Raw genomic sequence first — 27108 nt, forward strand, 5'->3', positions numbered from 1 at the left:
TATCATTTATTTTGCGTTAGATAGACTACATTAAAAATAAAAGATTTAGCTCAAAGCAACAAATGTTTTAATATATTATAGATTAGGCGTTTGAGAAAAATAAACAGAATGACTTGGAAATTGTCTAATGTAAAATTTTAACATACGATAGAAAGCTGATTAAAAAAAAAATTCAAAGCACCAGTTTTAACTGATGGGGCAGAAGGGTGGCAAGCATTTTCATACTAAATTAAGAATTACTATATTTTGGAGTAGAATACAAAATTGAAATGAGCTTTAAATAAAAAATAAAAAGAACTCTTTGGCTTGGAGAGTGCCTCTTAAAGTTTCTCAAAAATTTCGATCTAAATATTTTTAGATAGAATGAAAAGATTCTCCTAGTGGATTGTATGGGCGAAAGGACAGATACACAGAACAATGAAGTATGCTAGACACCCCAGAAACAAACCTATACAAATACAGTCAATTAGATTTTGACAAAAGTACCAGGGCAATTCCACAGAGAAAGGATAGTCTTTTTAACAAATGGTGCTGGAACAAACAGGTGTTCATACAGAAAAGTGAACCTTTTACACATTTCACACCTTATAAAAAAGTTAATTCAAAAGGGATCACAGACCTAAATGTAAAACATAAAACTATACCATTTGATACAGAGCAACTGGAACTTTCATACATTGCTGGTAGAAATGCAAAATGGTGCAGCCACTCTGGAAAACAGTTTGGCAGTTCCTTATAAAGTTAAATATACACTTACCATTCCATCCATCCAGGCCACTCCTAGATATTTACTCAAGTGAACTGAAAGTTCATATAAAAACCTGTATGTAAGTATTTATAGTAAATTTATTCATAATCCTCCAAAACTGGAAACTAAGATGAACTTCAAGGTGAATGGATAAATAAACCACATCCATACAATACCAGGGATAAAACTAATTCCTGATTCATGCAACACTATCAATGAATCTTAAATGCACTGTGCTAAGTGAAAGAAGCCAGATCCAAAAGGTTACATACTGTTTTTATATGAGATTCTGGAAAATACAAAACAAGAAGATGGAAAACAGTTCAGTGGTTTCCAGGGGCTGGGAGAGGGGGTAGAGGCTGACTACCAAGAGGTTATCACAAGGGATTCTTTTTAGAGTGGTGTAAATGTCTGTATGGCACTGTGGTGGTAGACACATAACATTTTATGTCTGTTAAACCCCACAGAAATATACAGCACAAAAAGTAAAGTAATGAAAATTTAAAATAAAAAACAGGATATCGGGGAATCCCAGAATTGAATGTAGATGTTGAGAAATCTAACTTTACTATAAATGTTTATGTATATGACATAAGAGGGTAGAGAAAAAAGAAGCAGAGCTAAGTAACTTTGAAAACAGTGCTTTCACTGGTACTTTGAGGCTAAAAACAGAAAGAACTGTACATAAATGCTATATTATAAATTTGTTTCTCATAGGGGCACAAGTTGGCAATTATGAAACTATTTTATATACTAGAGTTTAACAAATACATAAATAAACCATCTTTAGTGGGAAGCCAAGTTTCTGTCAGAGAACGAAGTTCAAATAAGCAAAGGGGGGAAGGGAAGGCTAAAATAAGCCCTGTGGTTACAGAATAGAGTCAGAGGGATCAGTACAAACATATTTATTATAGTAATGTACACGTACAGAAATATAGTTGTGTGCATACATGGGCCAGTGTACACGCACACACACACACACACACGTGTATATTTCCTAGCTCTGTCCTTTGAGAGGGCCTGTGAAACCTCAGTAGCAAAGAGCACAACTACTGCCTAACTGATTTCTAAATACCATTTTCCAATGAAAGAAACTAGGACTCACTGAATAAATGGCTGATTTCAAGGCTAAAGCAGGGAAAACACAAGATGAGAAGTTGAACCCAGATGACCTTGTAGGGCCAGAAAGTAAAGATGTGCTTGAAGAAAATAAGATGCCATCTAAAGGACACAGGAACCAACTTGTAAGAGCTCCCGATGGCCAAAACTGGAATAATCTTATCATACCTTATCATAATAATATTGAATTATAGCCCAAAGAATATAAGGTAAGTATCTATAAGACCGTACTGATATAAATAAATATGTGGGGAAGGGAAAAATTTTCCTTATAGAAGAAATGTAGAAGGGTTGGGGAAATAGAAAATCCTCATTAGAATATCACAGTAATAATTACTGCAGGAAAGATTCCCCTGTGAATACTAAAATTAGTGGGGAAAACTTGAAAGAGAGAAATAAAATATTTGCATAGTCTCCAAGCAACTCTGCGAAAGTAACACCAATTACCACGTTGGTTTTCACCTATGACAAGTTCTTTGATACTCTCCTTTCCAGGAGGTGGAGTTTAATTCTCCTCCCTTTCTAAATCTGTGACTTGCTTCTAAGGAATAGTGTGTAAAAAGAGAAAAATGATAACTGCAGCGGGAACACTTGGACAGCACTTTAACCAAGTGATCAAAGTTAACATTGCCAGTAATGAGTCATGCTGGTATGTGCTCCCTGATATGAAGTGACAAGAAGGGCAGACTACATCTCTGTGGTATTCTTCCCCCAAATCCATTACCTTCATCTAATCATAATAAAAACATCACACAGGCCCAAAGTGAGGGATATTCTGAAAGAAACTTAACTACTACTCTTCAAAAGTGGCAAGCCCATGAAAGACAAGGAAAGAACTGTCACAGATTGGAGGAGATGAGGAGCCACGATGACTAAATGCAATGTGGTACCCTGGACTGGATTCTGGAAGAGAAAAGGAATAGAAGTGGAATAACTGAGGAAATTCAAATAAAATGGACAGTGCAGTTAATATTATTATACCACTATAAAAAATACTATGTTAATTACTATACATAGTATATGACAGAATGTTAATTTCTTAAGTTTTGATAAACACAGCCTGGTTATGTAATATGCTAAACTTATAGAAAGGTGGATAGAGAGTATCTGGAACTCTGTTCTATTTTTATAACTTCCCATAAGCTAAAATTATTTCAAAATAAAAAATTAAAAACTGTATACTAAAAACATATTATTTATCTTTGCACATATATATTAGGGGAAAAAAATTATACTCCAGAATGTTAACATTTTGGGTGGCACAATTAGTGTTGAGTAAATATTTTAGCTTATATTTTCTAATGTGCTTATAATGGAGCATGTTTTACTTCTGTAATAAAAATAAATAAAAATGGGATAATACATATTCTTTGGTAACCTGCTCTTTTCCACTATGAACATCTTCCCTTCTCAATAAAAACACATCTGCATTATTAACAGTTGGTTTTATACAGTTGAAAGGATGTACCTTAATTTATATAGCATACACTTTAACTGGTTTGAATTTTCAGTTTTTTTTACCCCATTTCTAATTCATTTTCTTTGAATCTACTTATTTATATCCTTATCAGTCTCCTGACTTTAAAATGTTTCTAGTTTATTGTTTGCTTTGCTACTTTACCTTTTCCGTGGCTAATCAGAGGTTTCATATTTTTAGATGGTCAAGCCTACTTAACCTTTTCCTTCATTACTTCTGCTCTTAGGAAACCTATTAAATTCTTCCTGCACTCTAAAATTGTAAGACAGAGGTGCTGGGTTGTATTGCTTCCATAATTTTTTACTCCTCCCTCCCTGTGGGAAGAGCACACCATTCCCATTTCACTGATGTTGGGCTTGTCCTAGCCTGTGCTTTGGCCTATGGTACCCGAGTGGACAAGATGTTCACCACCATCAAGCAGGTGCTTCAAAAAGCATTTCCCCTTTCCCTTTGCTACAATAATGACAGGACTCAAAGAGGTGCTCCTCCTTTGGCTGGGAGCATGTGGAGGAGAGCCATACCATGACTTGCAGCTGCCAAAATGTAACATAAGTGAGGAAGAAATTTTTGTTGTTGGTTTTTTAAAAAATAAATAAATAAATAAATAAATAAATTTATTTATGGCTGCGTTGGGTCTTTGTTGCTGCGCGCGGGCTTTCTCTAGTTGCGGCGAGCGGGGGTTACTCTTTGTTGAGGTGTGCGGGCTTCTCATTGCGGTGGCTTCTCCTGTTGCACAGCACGGGCTCCAGGCGTGCGGGCTTCAGTAGCTGTGGCGCATGGGCTTAGTTGCTCTGCGGCACGTGGGATCTTCCTGGACCAGGGATCAAACCCGTGTCCCTTGCATTGGCAGGTGGATTCTTTTTTTTTTTAAAGAAGATGTTGGGGGTAGGAGTTAATTAATTTCTGCTGCGTTGCGTCTTCGTTTCTCTGCGAGGGCTTTCCCCAGCTGTGTAAGCGGGGGCCACTCTTCATCTCGGTGCGTGGGCCTCTCACTATTGCGGCCTCTCGTTGCAGAGCACAGGCTCCAGATGCGCAGGCTCAGTAGCTGTGGCTCACGGGCCCAGTTGCTCCGTGGCATGTGGGATCCTCCCAGACCAGGGCTCGAACCCGTGTCCCCTGCATTAGCAGGCAGACTCTCAACCACCACGCCACCAGGGAAGCCCGGCAGGTGGATTCTTAACCACTGCGCCACCAGGGAAGTCCCTGTTGTTCTAAGACACTGAGGTTTTTTGCGGTATGCGGGCCTCTCACTGTTGTGGCCTCTCTTGTTGCGGAGCACAAGCTCCGGACGCGCAGGCTCAGCGGCCATGGCTCACGGGCCCAGCTGCTCCGCGGCATGTGGGATCTTCCCGGACTGGGGCACGAACCCGTGTCCCCTGCATCGGCAGGCGGACTCTCAACCACTGCGCCACCAAGGAAGCCCTATCTTCATTTTTGAGTAAATGGCAATTTGAATGTTACAGAATTTGGGGAATCACAACTTTTTCTTATCAAGTTTAGAAGACAGGCTGTGTTTGAGGCACATAGGGACATTTATCCTAGTGAATATGTTCAGGAGGAGAGTGCTTCTCTAACTTTTCCACCTAAGTAACCATAATGGCAGAGGAAACTAAATATGGGAGCACAGTCCAAAGCAACTGCTGCTGGTGTGAATTGTATCTTTAAGTTTACCTTAAAAATGTTTTTTCTCTCAAATTTTTGAGCCAAATAAATATTCAAGGAAAGCATTCCATGTTTGCCTCTTGGTGCTACGTACCTCCAGCACACTGCCATGTGTTCTTGTCTGAGAGGCAGAGCAGGAGATGATGGTTGAATCTGACAGGTAGCAGGTGCACAGGCTTTGGTGGCAGAGCAAGGCTCATATCTCAGTTCTACCCATTTTTTAAAAGGTGTGACCTTTGGCAAAATATTTACCTTCTTTCTGAACCATATCTCCTCTGTAAAGTGGACATAAGCTTCTCTCTCACTGTGGGCAGAACTAATAAAATATGTAAAGAAATGAGGTATCGTGTCCAGCACATACCAGGACCTAAATAAATAATATCTCAAGGGAAAAGTCAAAGTCGGAATATATATAATTAGGTGGTATCAACATATAGGTGATGCCTGAAATACATAGGTATGGATGAAAGTTTCAAGGGAAAATTTGAAAAGTAGTCAGAAAACCAGGTGAGTAAGCCGAAGAAGAGTTTAGAGAAATGAGCAGTCAAAAGTGTCAAATACTCCCAGTAAAGGTAAAATAAAATGAAAAGAGAATACTAGATTTGCCAAATGGGAAGGTATCTGTACCTTTTTATAGACACTGGAGTGGTATGGTGGGCACAGAAGCCAGATTCTAGTGAATGGAAGTTGAAAAAGTAGAAGCAGCAGATATCTGGGAATAAAGGGAAAAGGAACTATACCAGAGTCAATGGGAAGTTTCCTTATAGTGAAATTAAATCCAAGCTAAAGTATTTTGTTAAAGAGTTCACAGTAAGTCAGGTGGCTTCCCTGAATATCTCAAGCAAGCAGAGGTTGTTAGGAATTGTAGCTATGTGTTCCCTGTCCCCAGCTTGGCGTGTATGTGACTGGTGTGTGTGTGTGTGGGGGGGGGCGGGAATCATAAATCGCACAAAGAGGAAAAGGAGAATTTGGTATGCCTGTCAAATTAATGTGCTTTCATAAATGGGCAGCCCTCTATACACCAGAGCAGACAAGAAGCTGTAGTGCTGCCTCCTCACCCACTACAATTAAGCTGCTTCTTAAGTGATTTCTGTGTAAGGGGAAAGGTTTCTGTTCCATAGAGCCAAACTACACAGACATAATCTGAAGTCCTTTGTTGCTTTCATAATCGAGAGATGTATTTTTTACCTGACTGCTCTGTTGTGTCTGCTGAGAACTGGTTTCTTTAGTAAATGTTGTCGTCTTAAACTTTATAACCTAGCCTTTACTTGAGACTTCTAATCAGACTTGCTTCTAATTTTCAAAAGGGTTACTTACACATTTCCTTACAAACATTAAAAAAGTTTAAAACACAGTTTAATTTATATTTTAAAATACATTTAAATATGAACACAGATTTTATGCTTCTGTTTATTATTGTAGCTTAAATACTTAAAATCACAGATTGATGGAGCACAAGTGAAATAAGTTACTCAGCTTGTTTCCAACTCTTTTCCTAATAATCTGGAAAAAAACTGTGCCATTTCTGCCTAGGTGTAATTCACCAACGTTCTATTAACAGCTAGGAATATTTTAGGAATGAAAGAGGTTGATCTAAGCTGAAACATGAAATTGCACAAAAACAGACACTTCAACAGAGCACTGCAGTTACAAAGTGCTTTCAAAGGAATTATCTTACTTGACCCACATATTTGACCCCCAGAGCAACCCTCTGGGTGTGTAGTGGGATCCTGTTTTACAAAGGAGAAAACTGAGGTTTAGAAGGTTATGTTCTTCTAAAGTCACAGCAAAAGGGGTAGATCTAGGACTTGAATCCACATCCTCTAAGTTCAACCTCTATGTTTCTTTCACTTTATCACAGCAGTTGAAGAATCTTGAGGTGAAAAGCAGTGGAATATTTTCACTGTTTCAAACTTTTACTATCTTTATTTTCATTTTCTTTGGTTTGTCTTAGGTCATTTCTATATCTTAAGCTAAATATTTAAATCCTAAACTAAATAAATAAAAATACTAAGGTAAATATAAGTAAATAAAATTTTTTATTACGTTTTTTTGATGACAAAGCCATTTACAGCTATGAATTTACTTTATGGGAATAACTTTCCCACATTTAATAAATTTTTGATATGTAGCATTTTCATTGCTGAAGGCTAGTTCTATTTTAAGATTTTTGTCAATAATAAGATATTCTCGGCATTAATCTATTTTTGAAGAATCTTTCTTTAGGTGTTAAATTGTTATTATTTTGAGTAAAGATAATATGCATTAAAACTTAGACTGGCCATCATACATTTACCTATTACAAATACATTTAATATAAATAAAACTTAACACTTAATTTTAATATATATATACATGAAACTCTTAATCTTAACAATACTACTCATGAAAAGAAACAATTTTTAAATAACCTAGTTAGTTGGTTGAAGCAATAGTGAAAACATAGCAAAGTTGTGCGTTAAATCTCCCATGGGGAAATTGCATGAAAGAAAACTACTCTATCATCAAAGATGGACCCATAATCCCATTAGCCATCTCATAAGTGCAGCTTATGAGAAGCTAAATAAAGAAGTTTTAGCAAGATCCATCAATTTTACCAGAAAAATATCTCAATGCAAAGATCCTATTGTCAGCAGATGTTAAAGACACACATCTGGCAGAATCTGAAAATATGCCTGACCTACAACAATATAAGTAAATGCAATGTATGTACCTGTTCTTCATGAGGCGAACCTCTCTCTTTCGTGCTGCTTCTTCAGCAGGTTGTGTAGGAAGTGCTGGGGAGGACGCCATAACAACTCCAGGGGCAATGGTGCTAGTGGGTGCTGTGCGAATCTGGTATGTTTGTACATCTCCAGAGGCAGCTGAAAAGAAAAATAGTGAGCATGGTGTAAAACACTGAAGCACTGTGACTTGGTAAAACTACCTGTCAATCATCAATCTAAACATATATTTTGGATTAAAAGGAAAAAAAGGAACAGATGATTCTGACTAAAATGTTGAAAGAATCAGCACTCTTTGGGACATTACTCAGAAATTAATTCCCAATTTAATGTATTTATTAGTACAGTCACTTGGATGAAAGAGGTCTTAACTTATGTCTGCTGGGTCTTATATTTATCTTTCACTGGAATGTAGTTCTATTCTGTTGTTAACATGCTTACCAACCTTAAGTCTAAAAGGTAAGTGGGGCACAGCCTGGATGATCTTCCTAGATAGAGTATAGTCCTCAATGTCTTCCTTTGATATTGGTAAATTCATATTAAAAATTTCAAGTAGACTCTTGCCACGACATAAAAACGACCATGATTTTTCATAAAATAGCAAAATGGAAGAGAAAATAAAGCATAATGGTCAACTATTATAAATTCCTAATTGTAACAAAACAAAGTATGAAAAAGTGTACCATTTTATGCCAATTATATTACTTGTAAGCATTGTTTTAATGTAAATGATAACGGCTGAACCAATTGAAGTTTTACTTTTCTAACTAAATGATCCATCATTTGTGAAAAGAAAAAGTCTCTATTTGTCAAATTGCTTCTAAAAACAGCTTAATAATATGCCCTCCTAGGAATAAGAAACCTAACATTATCTGAGAGAATTTGAAGCTCTTTATAAAATCATCCATATTTGTTATTAATATCAATTAAAATGTGTAGTTTGAGTGGAAAAGATTTATATACTAAACATGTTACCATCTTCAAACTGACGTTCAGAATTCAAATTCACTGACATCCTGCTTTACAATTTTTGAGTACCTGCATGTAAAGTGAAAAGTTGTTTTACTCCCATTAATAAGCAAAATATTATCTTCTTCAAATATTATTTGTTTAGTAACAGAAAATATTCTGTAAATACATTAGGGCCCTTTAAATAAATTATGACTCTCTAGTTGGTGTTTTAGAATTATTCAAAATTAATCATCCATGGTGAAGGGGCACATCTGTCATTACCTAACAGAGGCAAAACATATTTTTAATAAAAATATTTTAGAAACAGATTTATTATTTCCTTAATATGCAAATTTTAAATGTGGCATAAATCATATTCTTAAAATATTCAAGTGAATTCAAAGAAAAATGGTCAACTCCCATCCATAAAGATTTCTGAAACAAATAGGAAGAAAACAAAAAAATTAAAACAAAACAGAAAAAAGCTATTTCTATAATTCACCATGGATTTAACTACTTTTGCTCATAGACCAGGAGACTTACACACTGGTAAAAGATTTTTCAGAATATAATGCTATCCTTTGAAATAAAAAATGATGATCTTAGAAATGAAGATGTAAATTTCTTTTGACTTAAAAGCAGAGGAACAGAATTTTGAACCTCCAAAGATTCTTATCAGTGATTTAGTACAACTTTTCATTTGACACATGAAAAAAAATGAGGCCCAGGGAGGCTGGGTCTTACTCACAAAGGTCACGAAGTGAATCTATATATATTTAGATTTAGAATCTATCTTTTTTTAACTCCTAATTTTATTGTCTTTCCCTCTAACCTACCTCATTTCTCCTATATCCAATAAAGATAGATGTTATATTTTTAAAACTGAAAATAGTTGTTTTTATGCCATGACATTTTGGTCCAATTGGAATAATGGAAGAAGAGTTCATGGAAAACAGTATCTATAATGAAGAAAAATAAACTATATTTTAATAGTGCTTTGCAGTATCATACTTACTTTTTTCTGAGTCTATAAAATTTTAACTTTTCAAAGAATTTACCACACCTGTGAATTCTGAATTCTCTTACCTTGAACAACAACTTGGTTGCTGGGCACTAAGATCTGCTGTCCATCAGTGGTCTGTGCATACTGTAGGATGGTAGTACCCGGCTGAGTGGCAGCTGCATTGGTCATGGTTAATGTCTGCAGGCCCTGTACCCCATCGGTACCATTGTTAGCCAGCTGTATTGCTCCTCCCTGGGTAATGGCAACTAAAACCCAATGGATTTTATTATTACAAGTTTAATTAATACCACGTAAGTCTTATACACACACTAAATTCAAAGCAGAATAATTTGCAAGGCATAATCTAGGAGAAATTATTACAGCAAATAACATCACCAAGAAGGATTTTGTATACTCAAGTAACTTTCTGCTCAGGAAACCTATATCCAATTTCAAGAATACAAACGTACTCTATGAACATTATAATTTATAGTAATGTCAGTTAACAAATAAAATACGAGGAAATGTTAAATTCCACTTGAAGTTACTTGGTTCACAAGAAGTACCACTCTGTGACCCACACTTCCTTTATTCTGGCATTAACTACATAATATTTTCCTTCTCTACGTTCATGTACTTATTAGCACAGATATGGGCATGTAGTAGGCACCCAATAAATGATTATTTAATTCATAATTAATAAAGCAGTTCAGTAGTGCATTCTGTTCTCTAACTCGGTTAGCAATGCATGAAGTGTTAACAAAAGTCCACTCAATGGAACAACGGAAATGTCCTATGGAACTTAATTATCACAGACCTCTCGTGGAGTTTAAAATTAGAGCCCAAGGTCATCATTTAGAAAAAAATATTTTACTGCTATTTCTAAGTTACCTATTCAAGCATTCTCATGTAGGATCCGTTGATTATTCACAAATTAATCATACTTGTCATTTATCTGTTACAAAGGAATCAACTTTGGCTCATACTAGTAGACATTTCACTTTATAAAAAACCTCAATTAACCTTTATGCTACAGTACATGTAAAAAGTTAATAAGATACTTTCCCTGTTAAAAGTTTTCCAAAAAGAGAAGGACTAAAAATCACAATATTACATATAAAATTGCATAATGGATTTTAAATAAATCAACATGTCTGATTTGAGCATGTTACTTTTTGTCTGTTAGAAGGGAATTAGTTTGGGATCAACTGTCAGCTAGCTCTGGGTAACTAATATCCTGAGTCATCTATGTATGAAAAACTGGATTATTTACTGTTCAATCAAGAAATAATAACAGTTAATGGCTGTGATTTGGTTTAGTAAATAATACTTGTGAAAATTAAGATACTGGCATATACAATCTACCCACTTTAGCTAATCCCATAAATTTTACTTATCTTAGACAAGGAGAAAAAAAGGAGTATGTAAAAACTATTCTGAGATTAATACTTCAGGATAACTTGAAAGAATCAGGTTAACAGAATCAAACCACAATTTCTCAAATAGAGTTAATAAGCAAATTCCACTGTATTCAATGCACACAACTTTCTTCTTGACTACATACCAATGAACTCAAGGTGGGAGGAAAGAAGGAAACTAGAAATCAGGAGATCTGGGCTCTAGTCCAAGTTCCATCACTAAACTGTTATTTGAATCTGTTATCTCTTCTGTAAAAATAAAAATATCTGGTTCTAGCCACTAAGTACAATTGTTATAAAAATCAAATGAGATCATGTATATATGAAAGTACTCTGAATAACTCAAGTCTGAGCCTATCAAACATTGTTTTTCTCTTAATATTTAGTTATATACTTCATATTCCAAAAGGACTTAAGATAGCTTTCAATAAAACTAAATTCATTAAAACAAGAAAAAGATAGAAATCAAGCAACTGACATATCTTTAGGTGTGTATAATGATTCTACCACAAAATCTAGAAGAAGGAAAAGAGTATAATTAAACAAACCCAGCTGAGATTCTGAGGAGCCACAATGAGAACAGTTTCAGTTAGTGAAATAAAATGTTTTTCTAACTAAGAATAAAATCTCTCAAACAAGACTTTATAATCAGGGACTGTGAACCAAGTAATGGACAAAACTAATAATAGTATTAGTTAAAAAAAAAAACAATTTATTGAAGGAGTACAAATTGGTGTACCCACTGGGAAGGGTAATTGGGCAGGCTGGCTTGGCTTCAACAATTCCACTCTTTAGATGCTATCCCCACTGACAGGACAGGATACTATATATATAAAAGAATGTTCAGGTAGCATTGTTTGAAACAGTAGAAATGTCCTAAATATTCATCAGTGTGTGATTTTTAAATAAATGTTATATTTTACAGTGAAACACAATGTAGCTATTAAAAGAAACTACATACATAACTATATATGCATATATTTGTCTATGGTATATAAATAATGTAGGTCTCACTTGTATAAAAATACATGACACATGTATGTATAAACAGAATGAAAAAGAATGGAAGGATATATACCAAACTCTAATGGGGAGGGATGGAAAGGGTTTTTACTTTTTATTAACACTAAAAACCTCTACCATTTGAATTTTTACAACCATATATTTCTTTTGTAAGTTAAGAAACATATAAATATTGTATATGTAAGTGGTCGTTATACTGATTCTTAACGACAATCAAGAACATAATGTTAAATCAGTTCCATCAAGGTCATATGTGCACATACAGAGAGAATAAGGGATAAAGATATGTATAAAGCTTTTAAAATCTCAAAGTATTAACCTTTAAAACTAGCAACTGTCAGTTGCCAAATTAAACATCTATTTTTCTCAGCTTCACCTCCCTCAACTTCACTTCCCTATTTGAGATTTTGATATGCCTCTTTCCTAAAGAGCATGCTTTCTATTTCTAGTTCAAGTGAGAATTGCTGTGGTGAATGAATCTGTTACTAACAGGAGTATGCTGTATCCCTCAAGCGTGCTGAAGTTGAAGAAAAAAGAAGTTCACGTATCAAGGTCTTAGAACACACACCTTGAATAACTCAAATTATTTGGATATAAGGCTAAAAAATACACACATACACATATATAGATAGTATCTATTTCTGCCAACAAAGAACTTAAGAAGGAAAAGAATGAGTGAACTCTAATGAGCTTACAGAATGGACAAGAAGCTTAGTCAGAAACGCCTGCCTTCTACTTACTATTAAAAGTTTCAGCTTTGGTTGAGCTAAGAAGTCTGCTACTTGTTTTTAATTCAGTTGGAATGCAATTAGTTATACAAACCAAGGCTGAGCTGTAAATGGAAAACTATGAACTTGGGAGTCAAACTTTTACACATATTTCTGACACAGACTACGCCAGGGCATTAGAAAACCAATGCAGCAAGAGTTTCAATGTGTACATTTAATTTGGAATTAAGGAAGACAGGGAGGAAAACTATATAATGGGTAGCACTGGATTTAATGAACAAATCAAAATGAAGACATCAATGTGTGAGGCACTTTGGGAGGCAGAAAGATATTGGGAAAAGAGAGGAAAAAGGTACCATTCACACAAATGCCTTTGATCAAACAAAAGCAGAACTCAAAAGTTCTTTATAACAGATTTAGGTGAAAGATAAGAAGAGAGACCTAAGTGTCAGAGACATCAGAGAAATGGAAACTTTGATAATTCTGCAAAAGGAATCTTTGCTTTCTGTGTGACAAAAAGCAAAGTGCCCTCTTAATTTCAGCAGTCCTTATGCTCACATTATTATAATTCACTACACTACCTTTTATCTTAAAAGGAATAATAATTAAATGTGCTGGTAGACTGCAAACAAGCCTCTCCACCCCACCGTGAAACGTCAATATGATTTTAAAAAGCTACTTTTAGAAAGAAAGATGAATTATTAAAATAGATGAATACCTTAAACATAATCAAAGAATGATTATCTGAAAAACTCATGTTTTCTATTAACATCATATGCTATATGAGGACTGAAATACAGTTTCAAGCAGTGGTTTGAAAAACTTGTAAGACTCTCCATGCATCTGCACAAAACAAAGGGCCATTTAAAGGTCTTACATACCTGAGCAATCCTAACTAAACCCTGAAGGAAAGAAAATACTTCTGTTACAAAACTCTGCATATAAGTAAAGGAAATATAATGACAACCAAGATTTAGAAAAGAGCTGGCGCTTATAAGATTACTTTAAGGAAAATGCAGTCATTAGTTTTTCATCGCACTTTCCAAAACAGAAATATCTATTACTCACTATACTGTCCACTGCTAGTTTGGTAAATCGGAGTTGGCACCGTTACAGTGGTGATGGCAGGTGCTGAAGTCTCCTCTTCAGACTTCTCTTCTTCAATCCTTGGCACTCCTGGTGCATCAGAAGATAAGTCATTCAAAATTTTCCTAGAAAAACAGAGAACTATATCAATTAAAACAAAAGTAACATTTACTGGCTAAATACAAAGAGGAAAAGATCAGGAAACAGGCAGAAAGCTGATAGTGCTTAAGAGAGAATTTTTAAATTTTACAGTTAAAAAATTTACAATAATAAACAATAAAATTTGCAACAATAAACTAAAAATGGATCAGGGATGCACATGTCAAAACCATATGAGGAATAGGAAAAACAGATGCATTTCTCTTTAAAATGAACATAAAGAAAGACTATGATTCAAAATCCAGGTACAATTAAAGAAGAGATTAATAAAATTGACTACAGGAAAAAAATCCTTTTTTATGGCAAAGAACACCAAAAATAAAGTCAAAGACGATCAAACATACTAGGAGAAAATGTTCACATATATTACAGATAAAGGTCCAATATCCCTAACATACAAATAACTCTTGAAAACTGAGGGGAAAAAAAGACCAAAACCCTGATTTTTAACTTCGCAACTCTCAGATTGGTAAAAATAAAAAAAAGTATAACAATACAGTCTGTTAGCAAAGCTGTGAGAAAATACATGCTCTTGTATATTGCTGTTAGAAGTATAAAACTGGCACAACCCTTATGGAGGGAATTTGGGAAACCAAATGTGTTTACACAGCAATCTTACTTCTAGGAATTTACCCTTAAAATATACTTCCAACAGTACAAAATAAATATGCATAGGATTAATCATGGCAGCATCGACTGCAACTGCAAAAGACTAGAAACAATCTCCATGCTCACATATAGGAGAATGGTTGAATAAACTATGGCTCATCCAAATAATGGATATAGCATGGTACCTTTTATATACGAATGAAGGTGAAATAAGAAAATAAGAAAATATTTGTGTATCTGTTCATCTGCTCAAGAAAAAAAGTCAGAAAGGATAAACTAGATGGAGTTCAATTTGATTAGTTATCTACTGGGGGTGGGTGGGAAAGAAGTAAAAAAGGATGGGTGGAGGGACACTTCTGAGTGTGTGTGTGTGTGTATATGTACAATTCTGACTTTTGGAACCATGTTAATGTTTTACATATTCAAAGAAAGAAATTAATTATCAACAAGGATGGCGGAAGAATTCTAAAATGGAAAACAAACAAAAACAAATGAATCTTACCACATTTCAAATGAATAACATAATCACAGAAGAGGGGAAAAAAATACTAACCCAAGTACTTTTTGAAATCTTAAATTTCTAACAAACCAGCTTGAAACTTAGCCTTAACCGTCTACCAAACATTTCCCCCTTATGTAGTTATTGTAACAAATTACATCTTCATGTCTTGTGTGTTCATTAACAGATTTATAATTATTGTTTTATGCATTTGCCTTTCAAATCATGGGAGAAAAAGAGGAGTTACAAAGTAAAACTACAATAATACTGGCTTTTATATATTTATGTATGTAATTACCTTTATTGGTACTGTAGGAAATATTCTTACAGTTGTTTTTTAAAAAAAATAATTGCCCTGATTGTATTTCTCATTTGTAAGATTTCTTACTCATTCTTTTCCACATCTGCCTGTTCCTATTTAGTAAACTTCTATTTTTACTGTAAGGATGGTTTTCTCTCTTTGCAAACAAGACACAAAACTATTTTAAACAGCTTGGAAACTGACAGCTGGTCAATACATCATGATTTGGGTATCACTGTTCTAGAACACTTGTTTTTCAACTTCAGTATACAAAAGAAGCTCTTGAAGAGCATGTTAAAACACAGATTCCTGGGTCCCCTCCCTAGAGATTCTAATTCATTAGATATGGGGTAAGGGCCTGAGAATTTGCATTTCTAACCAGATGCTAATTTACCAGTCTGGGCTGTGGACCATATTTTGAGTAGTATTGGTCTTTAGAGCAATGTTTTTCAAACTCAAGTCATAACCCCTATGTGGGCCATGAAAACAATTAAGCATGTTGCAACCAACATAAACAATAAATAAAAAACAGCTAAGCATCACACATGATAAGGATGAGTATTGCTTTGTATTAATTTTTGCTTCAGATCCCTATATATAGGTATATATGTGTGTGTGTACATACACACCTATATATAATGAAGAAAGAGAGAACTGTAAAGATATATTCCTTATTGTGGTTTAAAAAAAGTTTAAAAGCTACTTTTCTAGACCTACAAATAAATCTACTTCTCTTCTGCACGAAGCCAGCAATCATTCTCAGTCTTTTTTTCCAGTTTTTCAAACTGTTGCTCCAGACCATCTTGGACATTCTCCGCTCAAGAAAGTTCACTTTCTCTTAAAGTGTATTCCAAATGTGGTCTGAGCAGTGGGATTAATTCCCTCCCTTAATCTAGACACTAGGTTGTTTTTTTTTTTTAAACCAATGTAGCCTGACAGTGTATTGGCTTTTTTGGCAACCACATCTAATCAATGATAATTAAAAGAGCATAATTATATTTTTTAGATGAATTCTTAATCCAGAATCCTATACTTGAATGATCGATTTTATTTTAAACTCAAGCTCAGAAATTTTACAGTTATCACCAACATTTCATCCTATTTGTTTCAATCTATTTCCCTTGGCTGCTATGATCTTTCAAGGTTCTTATTCTACCACCTATTAGGGTACTTAGCCCTTTAGTTTCTGTCATTTGCAAATCTGGTAAGCATGGCCTCTTATGTTTTCAGCTAAATTGCTGGTAAAAATAGCAAGCCAGATGAGAGCAAGTGAGAACCCTTCAAGGATTTCCTCTGGGTAAAAACTGATCACTATAAAGCTGGGCTGTTCCAATAAAAACCAGTGTGTATTATTTAATTCCCATTTCTCCAACTTCACAAAAACATCCTAAGAATTTTGTTAAAGATCTTGTTATAATCAAGACATAGAGGCTAGGTTTCAAGAGTTCATAAACCAAAAGCAAAATAATGGTATACTCCACTATGGAGGTTTGATTATAAGGGAAGATATTATCATCTTTCATAAAAGTAATGCTTTCTCTACACATGTGTGGTCTCAGGCATCTTTTATTTGATACGTAACTGAAGTGCTATATAATGATTTTTGCTGGGATATACACTGTAAGCCAATTAAAGGCAAATAAAAGATTTTTTTTCAACGTAAAACTCATATAAGGTCTACAGCTAAGATTTGCCTAGAATTTATATATAGAGAAGCCATGTAGCTTGTTTCTTAGTACAAGGCTGAATCTGCTTCAGGATCAAATATCTTATATACTAACATGAAATACATTTCGAAGTTAAAAGATAAAACTAGCTATATTTTGAAAAAATTATGAGTATAAATAAAGGTAACACATACTTAGTAACAAAGAATTTCTTAAGACCTCAAAGTCAATTTATAGGTATTTATTTAGGGTCCTTAATTTATTTGTAAGGATAGAGAAAAAGGCTAGCTTAGCAGCCAAGAAAGTGGGAAAAAAAATTTCAACATCCCTTTGAAAAACAGAAATATATATTAATAGAAATAATTCAGGCTAAAGCAGGGAAGAATAAGTTTGAAGTTCATTAGACTCTGAAGTAAGCTTATGAAGATTTGTGGAATTGCTCTTCCTGGAGATATTTAATATGGAGCCAATTTCTACGTAGTATTAGAAACAGTTTTGGTCCATCTTGGAGGCAAGGCATGGATTTACACAACTTTTGTAGCTGAACACAAAACTACAGTAAGGTGCCCCTAAAATTAGGGAACATCAGCAAAACATCACCCTGAACAACTATTAAATTAACAAGCAGCTATCATGCTAAGTACCATGGCATAAGAAATGTGTTGTGAAGTAGGTAGTGTAGCCTCAGAATTGACATATAGCTAGAAAATGCTATAACCTTATCAAATGTATTCCAATCTTTTTAACAGAAAAGCAGCAGCCAGCAAAGTCTACAAAAACAGAAGGAAAAAAAAATCAGTGTTTATCCAGGACTGTTCAGAGTAAGAAGTGCTCTTATTCTGTACAGTAAGGTTCTACTTATTTGAGAGAAGCAACTCAAGATGAAGAGAAGTATTCTGTGTGGTCCTGAATCCAGCAGCTCATTGGCCTTCCGACATCTCTTCATCTGCAACTACATAAGGGTACCTTTATTCTTCTGATTCTAAGTTCATTTAACTATTAATTTTCCATACCTGTAGGAAGGCCTCCTTGAAAGAATTTCTCTTCGTTTTTGGGAATCGGTTACACTATCCACTGACTCCTGTGAATCTTCACTTTCTGCAATAGTTGAAATCTGAAAATAAAGAAGAACTTTATCTTGATAATCAAATTTAGTTCTCATAAAACTTTTATGAATTTTAAGAAAAAGTGAAGTACAAAAGGACATATATAAACCTTATATGTGATTCGGTAGAAAAAAAATCAGTTTTTATGGGAGACAACCATACCATCCCTTTCCTCTCCCCTTTACTCATCCTACAGAAGTCAGAGGACCTAAAATTTTTTCGTCAAAACCAGCCTAATCTCTTTCAGGACTTCTTGTAATCAACCCTGAATGTATCAATATTACTTGTCAGTTGTTTTCTTACAGTTGTTAGAACAAAACTACCAAGTAAAATAAAGTTTCTGACATGAAAGAAAGAATAAACGACTAAATATTTGGCCATTAAGTCTAGTGACTATACAACTATTTTCCTTTAACTACTGGGTAAATAGTTTTGAATATATTTACAATTGTACAAGTAAGATCGGTGATCCTTCAACCATGTTCCAGATGGTTGTTCCTAACAATTTTGGAAGAAGCCCTCTGCTACATATAGACACGTTTCAAAGTTGGCATTCTACAATTTTCATTAAGCAAAACTTCAAGGTAAAGGACTGTGCATTTCTGGAAAGTATCCTTGGATTGAGAAGTAATAAAGGTAAGTTGAATACAGATTTTATATGGGATAATAACAGCAACTAGCATTTATTGAGAACTTACTATGTGCCAGGTGCTATGCTAAAGCATATACATATATTACATTACTTAGTACTCACTAATACTTATAGGAACTTTACGTGCTAGATAAGTACAATTATTATGTCCACTTTACAGATGGAAGAACTGAGGCACAAAGAGTTTAAGTAACTCACCCAAGTCACAAAGCTACGAAGTAGTGGAGTCACTGTCACACTTGACATCTCAATTCTAGACATCCTTACCAGCATCAAAATCCTGTTGGTTCCAATCTCAAACCAGTTTTGTCAGGAGCAGCAACCCAGGAACGTCTTTAGACCATTTTTAGACTAGAAGTTCACTCATCTAGGCAAGCTTGTCTGTCAAATTTATACTGCCAAGTTTCTCTAGTCTAATCAGCAGGAGCCTCCTGCTCTTTCCTGAACTAGGTGAGCATCATGCTGTAAGGGTGAGAATTAGATTTAGCCAAGGCAAAAGGGTCTGTGTAGGTTAGCTCCCTGAACAAAATTTATGGCAATGGCAATAAGAATGAACATATTTAGAGGAACTTGAGAAATCAAGTATGTGGTCTGAGCCTAAGGGTTCTGGACAGCAGGTACTCATTTTCACAGAGCTTTGTGATAGACGCTCACTTTAAAATGAAATTTGCTAAATCTAGTAATGCTTTACAAAATATGTCTATAATAAAGTAATGTATGTGCCCCTCCAAACACTTTAAAGTATAAATGGTATAGTCTTATAGACCTAAAAATTAACAGGTAACACTGAATGAATCCAGAAATGACTGATAAAAAGATGGACAAGGCTGAATTTAGTCTGTGATTCTCTATAGAGTAATAATGCTATAGTTACTGCCAAAGGAGCACCCAGAACAATTTCCTACTAACCTGTAGCTGCTGTTAACTAGCCCACTCAGCATAGTCTCTGCACAGACTTTCTCATAGATGTAGAGTGATGAGTTGTGAAACAGCCTTAGCAGAGAGTCAGAATTTCGAGGAATAACAAGAAGACTGAACTCAAAGTGGATAGTATCCTGACAAGTGTTTACCCTCATTAATGCTGCTCAGAACCTTAGTTTCTCTATTGTTCTTTCTGCCTTTTTTTGTTTAACCCTCATTCTTACAGCCTTCTTTTAAGGATACATAATGACTTAGGCACACTTTCCCAAGTTGAAAGTCATTAAAACAACAATTTTAAAGCATGCTACATAAACCATCCATAGGACAATTTTGAAATGAAATACATTATCATTGCTTATTAAATATATGGCCCTTAATTTTTCCCCCAAACTCAATGGATCTATTGCTCCCAGTAAAACGAAAAGCCCCCCATTCCTCTCATCTGAAAGAATTTGTCAATTCATACAAAAGGAATTAACTTATCACTCTGTCGTCACTGCAACTTAAAAAAAAATTGAAGTATGATTGTTGTACAATATTATATAAGTTACAGGTGTACAGTACAGTGAGTCACAATTTTTAAAGGCTATATTCCACTTACAGTTATTATAAAATATTGGCAAAAAAAAATATTGGCTATATTCCCTGTGTTGTACAATGTATTCTTGTAGCTTATTTTATACATAATAGTTTGTACCTCTTAGTCCCCTACTCCTACATTGCCCCTCCCCGCAGGTAACCACTAGTTTGTTCTCTGTATCTGTGAGTCTTTTTCTTTTTTGTTATATTCACTAGTTTCTTGTATTTTTAAGATTCCACATATAAGTGATATGTACTGCAACTTGTTAAATGTAAAGGGAATTCAGAACTATTCAGTACTACATAATGAATGTAACATTTCCTCTTTGGGGGAACACTATCCAGAGAGAACTTAGAATTAGGAAGTCAACTCTTATGGTCTATCTACCAAAAAGCAAAAAAAACCCAACCCCACACCCTCAAAAACAAATGAAAAAACAAGAAAAGCCCAAAACCACTGAACCCACATTTCTAAGACCATTAAAAATCATGCCAAAAATCCTTTGATAATAAATAATAGTTTAATATATATGTAATAGGTTATTAAAAATACCCACATGAAAAATTATATCCCAATTTTAAGTATCACAGTCTACCATCACATTTCAACAATAGATACCCTTCCTCTGGTCCTCACCTCCTGTCACCTCTTATTAACCCCTTCCTGAGCTCCTTAAATAGGTCTTTAACCATGGCCACTTATATGTTAAAAAATTTTCAAAAAGCCAAACCACCACCTGTACATGTAAACTTTTACATCTATATTTCTCTATTTTCTCTTAGTTTGTTAAAAACCCATATATTCTGTTTATAAGGGGGGGAAAGTCCTATTCTGATGCTATTTGAAATTTCAAAATAAAATATACAGTGACTAGAACAAAATTTTAAAAATGGTTGTATTAGATGTTTTCTCAAACTATACATGGTACCCTGGAAAGTTAAGCACTTTTCTTGGGTAGAGTTCAGACTCAGGTTTAGGTACAGTTTTTTACTCACTGGATCAAGAAGTTTAATAAAAGTCTAGAGCAATAATCTCCAAACTCTTCTGATCTGCAGATCTCCCTTATAAATTAATTATAAGATTATAAATTAATTATAAGAAAATTTTATATAAGCATATATATTTACTTACAAGTTTTACCTATATCATAAAACAAATTAATTTTTAAAGAGTTAGGATAAGTATAAATATTAAAATACATCTGTTAATTTCTTAAAGATAAATCATTTAATATTTCATAACAGTGAGAATGATGTGCTTTAATATGATTAATTAAAAATCATTTAGTATTTTATAACAGTGACTCAAAAATCTGATTCTAAGCTTGGACTTTCTGAAATGTGATTTAACATCTGCTATTGTTTAAAACAATCATTTTTCATTTTCATCTGTCAATTACACAAACTTCTGATGAGATTTACTAGTATATTTTCATCTCCCTGGCTCTTGGTCAGTTATTATATGCTAATAAAAGGTTTTGTATTTTAACAAATAAGTTCAACACCTACTGAAACTCTAGAAGACTTCTGAATAGTTTAGAAACTCTATTTCCAGTTTTGAAAGTATATAGATTTGAGTTTTTAGGTGACAAATTTACAGTTTGCAGGTAAAAAAAAAAAAAAAAGTATGGGAACATCTCCAAACTTCTATATTCAAAATACTCTGTCCACAGCACAAGTTTCTTTCAAAATGCAGTTATCCTCTCATGCATTGTTAAAATGCCACTTTCTCTCAGAAAGGACAGCTGAAAGGAATTCGTTTCTTTCAAAAATATCTGTTAGGTAACATATCCCTTGCAAGTCATCCCTTGCTTGCCATTGTTAAAAAGATCGGAAACTTTGGAATACTTGTCTTATGTAAAAAGCAAACAAGTAAACTCATCCTTACGTTAAGCAACTCAAGTACTTTGCTATATGATAATCACTGAATCTCTGTCTTGCACAAAAGATTTTTATTGCTGTTCCCATCACATCATGAAGTACTGTAAAGACTGTATCAGAAAGTTCATCTCCAACCGCTATCCCTCTTGCTCACTCTATTCAGGCCACTTCTTGCTATTCTTTGGTACATAAAGCATACTCTCACTTCTGAGCCTTTGGACTTGCTTTCATTATTTGTATGGCTTAGCCTCCTTCACTAGTTTATAGTTTCACTGCTCATCGTGTTCCCTGACCACCTTACCTAAAAAAAGCACCCTTCCCTCCACATCATTCTCTATCCCTTTCTCCTGCTTTAATCATCTTCCCAGCACTTAATCGTCACCTGACACATTTTATTTTTTCATTGTCTCTCTTCGCTCAAACGTGATCTTCATGAGAACAGAGAAGTATTATTTGTTCACTGCTGTCTTTCGTATCACCTAGAACAGTGACTGGCACATAGCATGTGACAAATAAAAATTTACTGAGGAAATGAATGTATTAAAAATGCATCCAAAACTAACAAGTGAGGATGCCACTGTTAACTTCTATACATTTGTGTAACTCCCATTATTTTTGTGGGAATTCTTACATAATCTGTGAGATTTGATGTACATATATACATAAGGATAATGTTAGGGCACCAATGTCAAGCCATACATGAAATATTAGTACAGTTTAGTTTCTAATACTCTGAGATGAAAAAAGATAAACAGAAGTCTTATTCTCACATCAAGAGAAATGTACCTTGTATATTTTGGAAATGCTGTTCTAGAATACTAATAATCTCCCATCGAGAAGTTTGAGGAATCACCTCTCTCCTTGTTTGATCACTTCTTCTGATATAAACCACTCCCTACTTATTAATGCTAATCACTGTTAACCAGCTGACATTACCATTAAAGTTTAATAGCTTCTCCATGGTTTAGGGCCTTTAAAGAAAAAAATACTGTTTATGTTTCTGTTTGTAGAATTCAGGCTTTTAATTATAAGCACAGCTCACTTTGATGGAAAAATCTATTTTTGAAAAGATGAATACACATTTCTATAAAGTTAATGGTCATATAACCCCAGGTCCAAATTATTATTATTACTCTTACCACAAAGTAAAGATTAAAATTAAGAATATAAGCAACAATTAGGCATCATATATTAAAACCAATGTTTGTAATCTTAGCAAATTTTGTGATAATTTTTGTGTGTTCTTTATAGAAAGATCTCCCACTGTAAGTGAAAAAGAAAAAGTAAAGGTTAATGTGGGGTCTGGAATCTAGGTCTCCTGACTAGCAGGTCAGGTTCTTTCCACTATATCAAGAGGAAGATAAGAGCAGGGAATTACTAATGGCATACATAGTATGAAAAACAGTTAGGAAGCATTCAATGAAATAAAAACTGAGGCACAGGATAGGAGACTATTGTTCAGTCAGTGTGGTTCCATAGAAAAATCAAATTCTCCAGTCTTTACCTGGACTATACTGTCTCCTACTCAGTAACAACAAATTCCATTCCCAATATCTTTCAGTATGGAAATGCACAGAACTTGATGATTTTATATCAAAATATTCTTTCTTTTTTCTCCACCCCCCACACCGCCCTGCCTTAAATGTCCAAGCAAACCAAAGGCACAGGGACAGAATGAAGCAGAGGTGGGTTAACAGTGGCTCAATGACTCAATAGTATGATATGGCTGACAAAATGGGGTATATCCTTTGATGACACTGATAGAATGCTTCTAGGACAAAGGAGGGACTTCTCCCCTCTCCAAGTATCAATCAATCTGGCTACTAAACTCAAGGAAAACACAACAGTTCTCACCCACAAGAAGACAACAAGGATGGTGAAGAGGAATCAAAGCTATGTCATATATAAATGGCTGAAGAAAAACAGGCATTTACTTAGTCTGGACATTTTTTTTAAATGGGAAGGATGTGGAAGATGGGGAAAAGGAAGCAGCCCAATAGAAAAAGGAGTTAAATTTGCTTAACTAGTTTCTGAGAATAGAATTGGGACCACTAGATAAAAGTTTTAGAAAGATATTCTGGTTCACCACAGGGAAGAATATTTTAGCAATTACCCCCAATTATAAATCAGTTACCTCTGGAGATAGAGCATCCTTTCTCTGAAAGTGTTCAAGTAAAGCTGGACTGCCATTTGGAGGAGGAGAGAAGGATATTATATAGGGAAATTAAGCAATAGACTAAGGGCTGGGTAGGTAACAAGTTTGGCCTAGACCTAGAAGATCTCTTAAGGTTTTTATTCAAACCTTGAGTTCTATGTTTATAGAGAGGGACAAAGATATAAAGAACAATTTCTCACCTTCCTTTCTAAAAATAGTTCTCTCCAAATCTAGGACCTAGGACTCACCTGAGTTCCGGAGAAAAGTCTTTTTAAGTCCTTACAGGAAGACTGTGAAGCAAAAAATATGAAATGGGAGGCTGGGGTTATGGCCTACTTGAATGAACGTTCAAGTCTTTTTTTTCCCCAATAAGCTCATCGAAAAGATGTATACTGCCCTAGGTTCCCTACAGTTAAGTAGAGGTTTACACACCTTTATTCCCTTTGGATCCAAACCAAAGGAACAATCTTTCCAAAGAATAAGATAACATGCATGGAAAAAATCCCTGATTCTTAAAGTGCACTTTCTGAATATATCATTTCAAAGTTATATACTCTAACTTAGAATCCTAAACATAGCTGGTTTTCTCTACATTCAAATATCTTACGTAAGGTTATTACTTTTTGACAAGGGTTATTTTTTCCAATTGCATGTTTAGAAAATAATTACAAAGTTATTATTTTTGTATCTTAATTTTCCCTAACTGAGGTACATCAGCCTTATAGTCTCTCCCAACATTTCCACTTTATCCCATATACTTTATGATTTTTCCCATTCAATTCTTTTCCTTTTTTAGTTTAAGAAAAAGTTTTTTCTTATATGTCTGTTCTTGTGTATATATGTTCCTATACTTAAGGTGACTATACAGATGCAGCATATTCCATAATTACTGTAAAGTAAAATAAACTCTGAACTAGATATGTTCCTATTTTCATAATGAAAGGAGAAAGATATGGCTATAAACAACAGTTATGAAAGTAGATGCAGAACTTTTTATGCACATACCTGAACTGTCTGGACTTGTGGAGACTGAATAACTGATGGCTGGGCCGCCTGAATAACTCCATGGACTTGAACTGTCTGCCCATTGGGTAGCTGTACTAAAGTTACGGTGGGAGCAGATGATGTTGCATGAGCTGCTGGCATAGATACCTATGGTGTTGAACATGGAAAAAAATTACCATCACAGATACCTCCTGGGGAGTACTCATGTTTAGTAAGAAACAACTCTTTGGCAGCAAAAGGATGACCCTCCTGCTAGGTTAAGTATTCCATTGGTGTGAAAGAAACTAATCATTACACTTAATATTCTTTTTGAAGAAAGACTACAAGTGCTTCCCATGCCCCCTACTTTTAAACTCCTCCCAAATGACAAAAACCAAAAAACTATTTTAATGTAACATCAAAATATATAACACAGACTTCCTTTGAACACTAAATACCACTTTATTTGTATAGTGCCTTACATTTTCCCACCTGCTTTCATATTCAGTTTCTCATTTTGCCCTTCGAAGAAATCAGACTGGTTAGAATAAGGGTTATCTCCATTTTAGAGACAGAAATATGAAGTGCTCAAAGAGATTAAGTCACTTACCCAAGGTCAAGAGATATGCTAGCTTTGAAGAAACATAAGTCTTCAGAATATCATGTGTTAAATAACCCATGTTCTAAAACATAACTGTTCCCAAACTTGGGCAAAACTTAGCTACTAAATCTAGAACAAATACGTATCTTACAGTATACAGCATATTTATCTCTTGTAAACTAATTACAAGTATGCCTTTCATTAATGAGAAAGTGTTAATAGATATTATAAACTGAAAATTTCTATCCTCACCCCACCCACTGAACTGATAATAATTGATATTTCAAGGATTTATTTTCCTCTTGAAGAAATAAGGGAGCAGAACTGAAGGAATATGAGAAACCAGTTTTCTCCTGAGGCACAGAGGCGGCAAATTTAATGACTCAATACCCATGTTAGAAGGGTTCTTAAGTCATACATGTCTATCAGATGGTATTTACTGTTCCTGTGCTTGAATGCGTTTGGGGGTAGCAATTTTATTTGTTCATTTGGTAAACAGTTATTGTGGATATGTGTGTCAGAAACAATGTTAGAACTGAAACTACAGAAATGAGAAAGACATAGGTCCCTGCCCTAAACGAAATTATTAAGGCATGTGTATGAAAGAATGGGAAAAGAACACAAATAAATATAATTCAGTCAAGTAATGAGGTTTGCAAAGGGAAGAATGGACACACTGAGGAAAGCTACCCCGCCCCACCCAAGAGGAGGGGAGGCTACCAGGGAAGCATGTGAATTTGAAATAAAGAATACAAGTAAGGCACGTTATTATGATTTGCAGGAGGGAGGCACAGAATTCCAGGCAGAGGGTAGCAATGGCAAAAGCAAAGAGAAACAGCAGTGTCTGTAAATGGCAAAGAGGGATGACCAGCAGCCAGTACTACTGGAGCACATAAGTGTGTTACTATATGATGTAGGAAGTGTGGAAAGATGGAATAACGGAGGTAGGCAGAGGCCAGATGGGCTAGTCATGAAAAATCTTACATATGTTATGTTAAAGAACTTGCATTTTACCGTGAGACTGGGAAAAGCACTGAAGGGCTTTTGAACTCCTGA

General features: G+C 34.7%; 2 protein-coding genes across 7 annotated transcripts in view; one reads left to right on the forward strand and one right to left on the reverse strand.

The window, feature by feature from the left end:
• The window catches only part of METTL21A (methyltransferase like 21A), a 54755-nt gene that overhangs the window by 24718 nt on the left and 2929 nt on the right, over positions 1 to 27108 (forward strand). The gene's annotated exons all lie outside the window — the stretch shown is intronic.
• Positions 1 to 27108, reverse strand: part of CREB1 (cAMP responsive element binding protein 1) — a 57784-nt gene that overhangs the window by 6768 nt on the left and 23908 nt on the right. For 4 of the 6 annotated variants that reach the window (XR_003793857.1, XM_029224695.1, XM_029224693.1 and 1 more), the window contains exons 3-8: positions 25473 to 25619; positions 24716 to 24757; positions 18187 to 18287; positions 13921 to 14063; positions 9767 to 9949; positions 7720 to 7870 (exon numbers count right to left, since the gene is read on the reverse strand). Coding sequence is in view for 5 of the 6 variants with exons in the window: in XM_029224695.1 (XP_029080528.1) it covers positions 7720 to 7870; positions 9767 to 9949; positions 13921 to 14063; positions 18187 to 18287; positions 24716 to 24757; positions 25473 to 25619 (767 nt within the window). In the remaining variant the exon portion in view is untranslated. Of the gene's footprint in view, positions 1 to 7719; positions 7871 to 8704; positions 8768 to 9516; positions 9534 to 9766; positions 9950 to 13920; positions 14064 to 18186; positions 18288 to 24715; positions 24758 to 25472; positions 25620 to 27108 lie in introns of those variants that run through there. The other 2 variants (XM_029224697.1, XM_029224698.1) reach the window with 2 other exon arrangements.

This window comes from Monodon monoceros, unplaced genomic scaffold (assembly GCF_005190385.1).
Source record: "Monodon monoceros isolate NGI ecotype Baffin Bay Population unplaced genomic scaffold, NGI_Narwhal_1 Super_Scaffold_16, whole genome shotgun sequence".
In the NCBI taxonomy this organism is placed as follows: Eukaryota; Metazoa; Chordata; class Mammalia; order Artiodactyla; family Monodontidae; genus Monodon; species Monodon monoceros.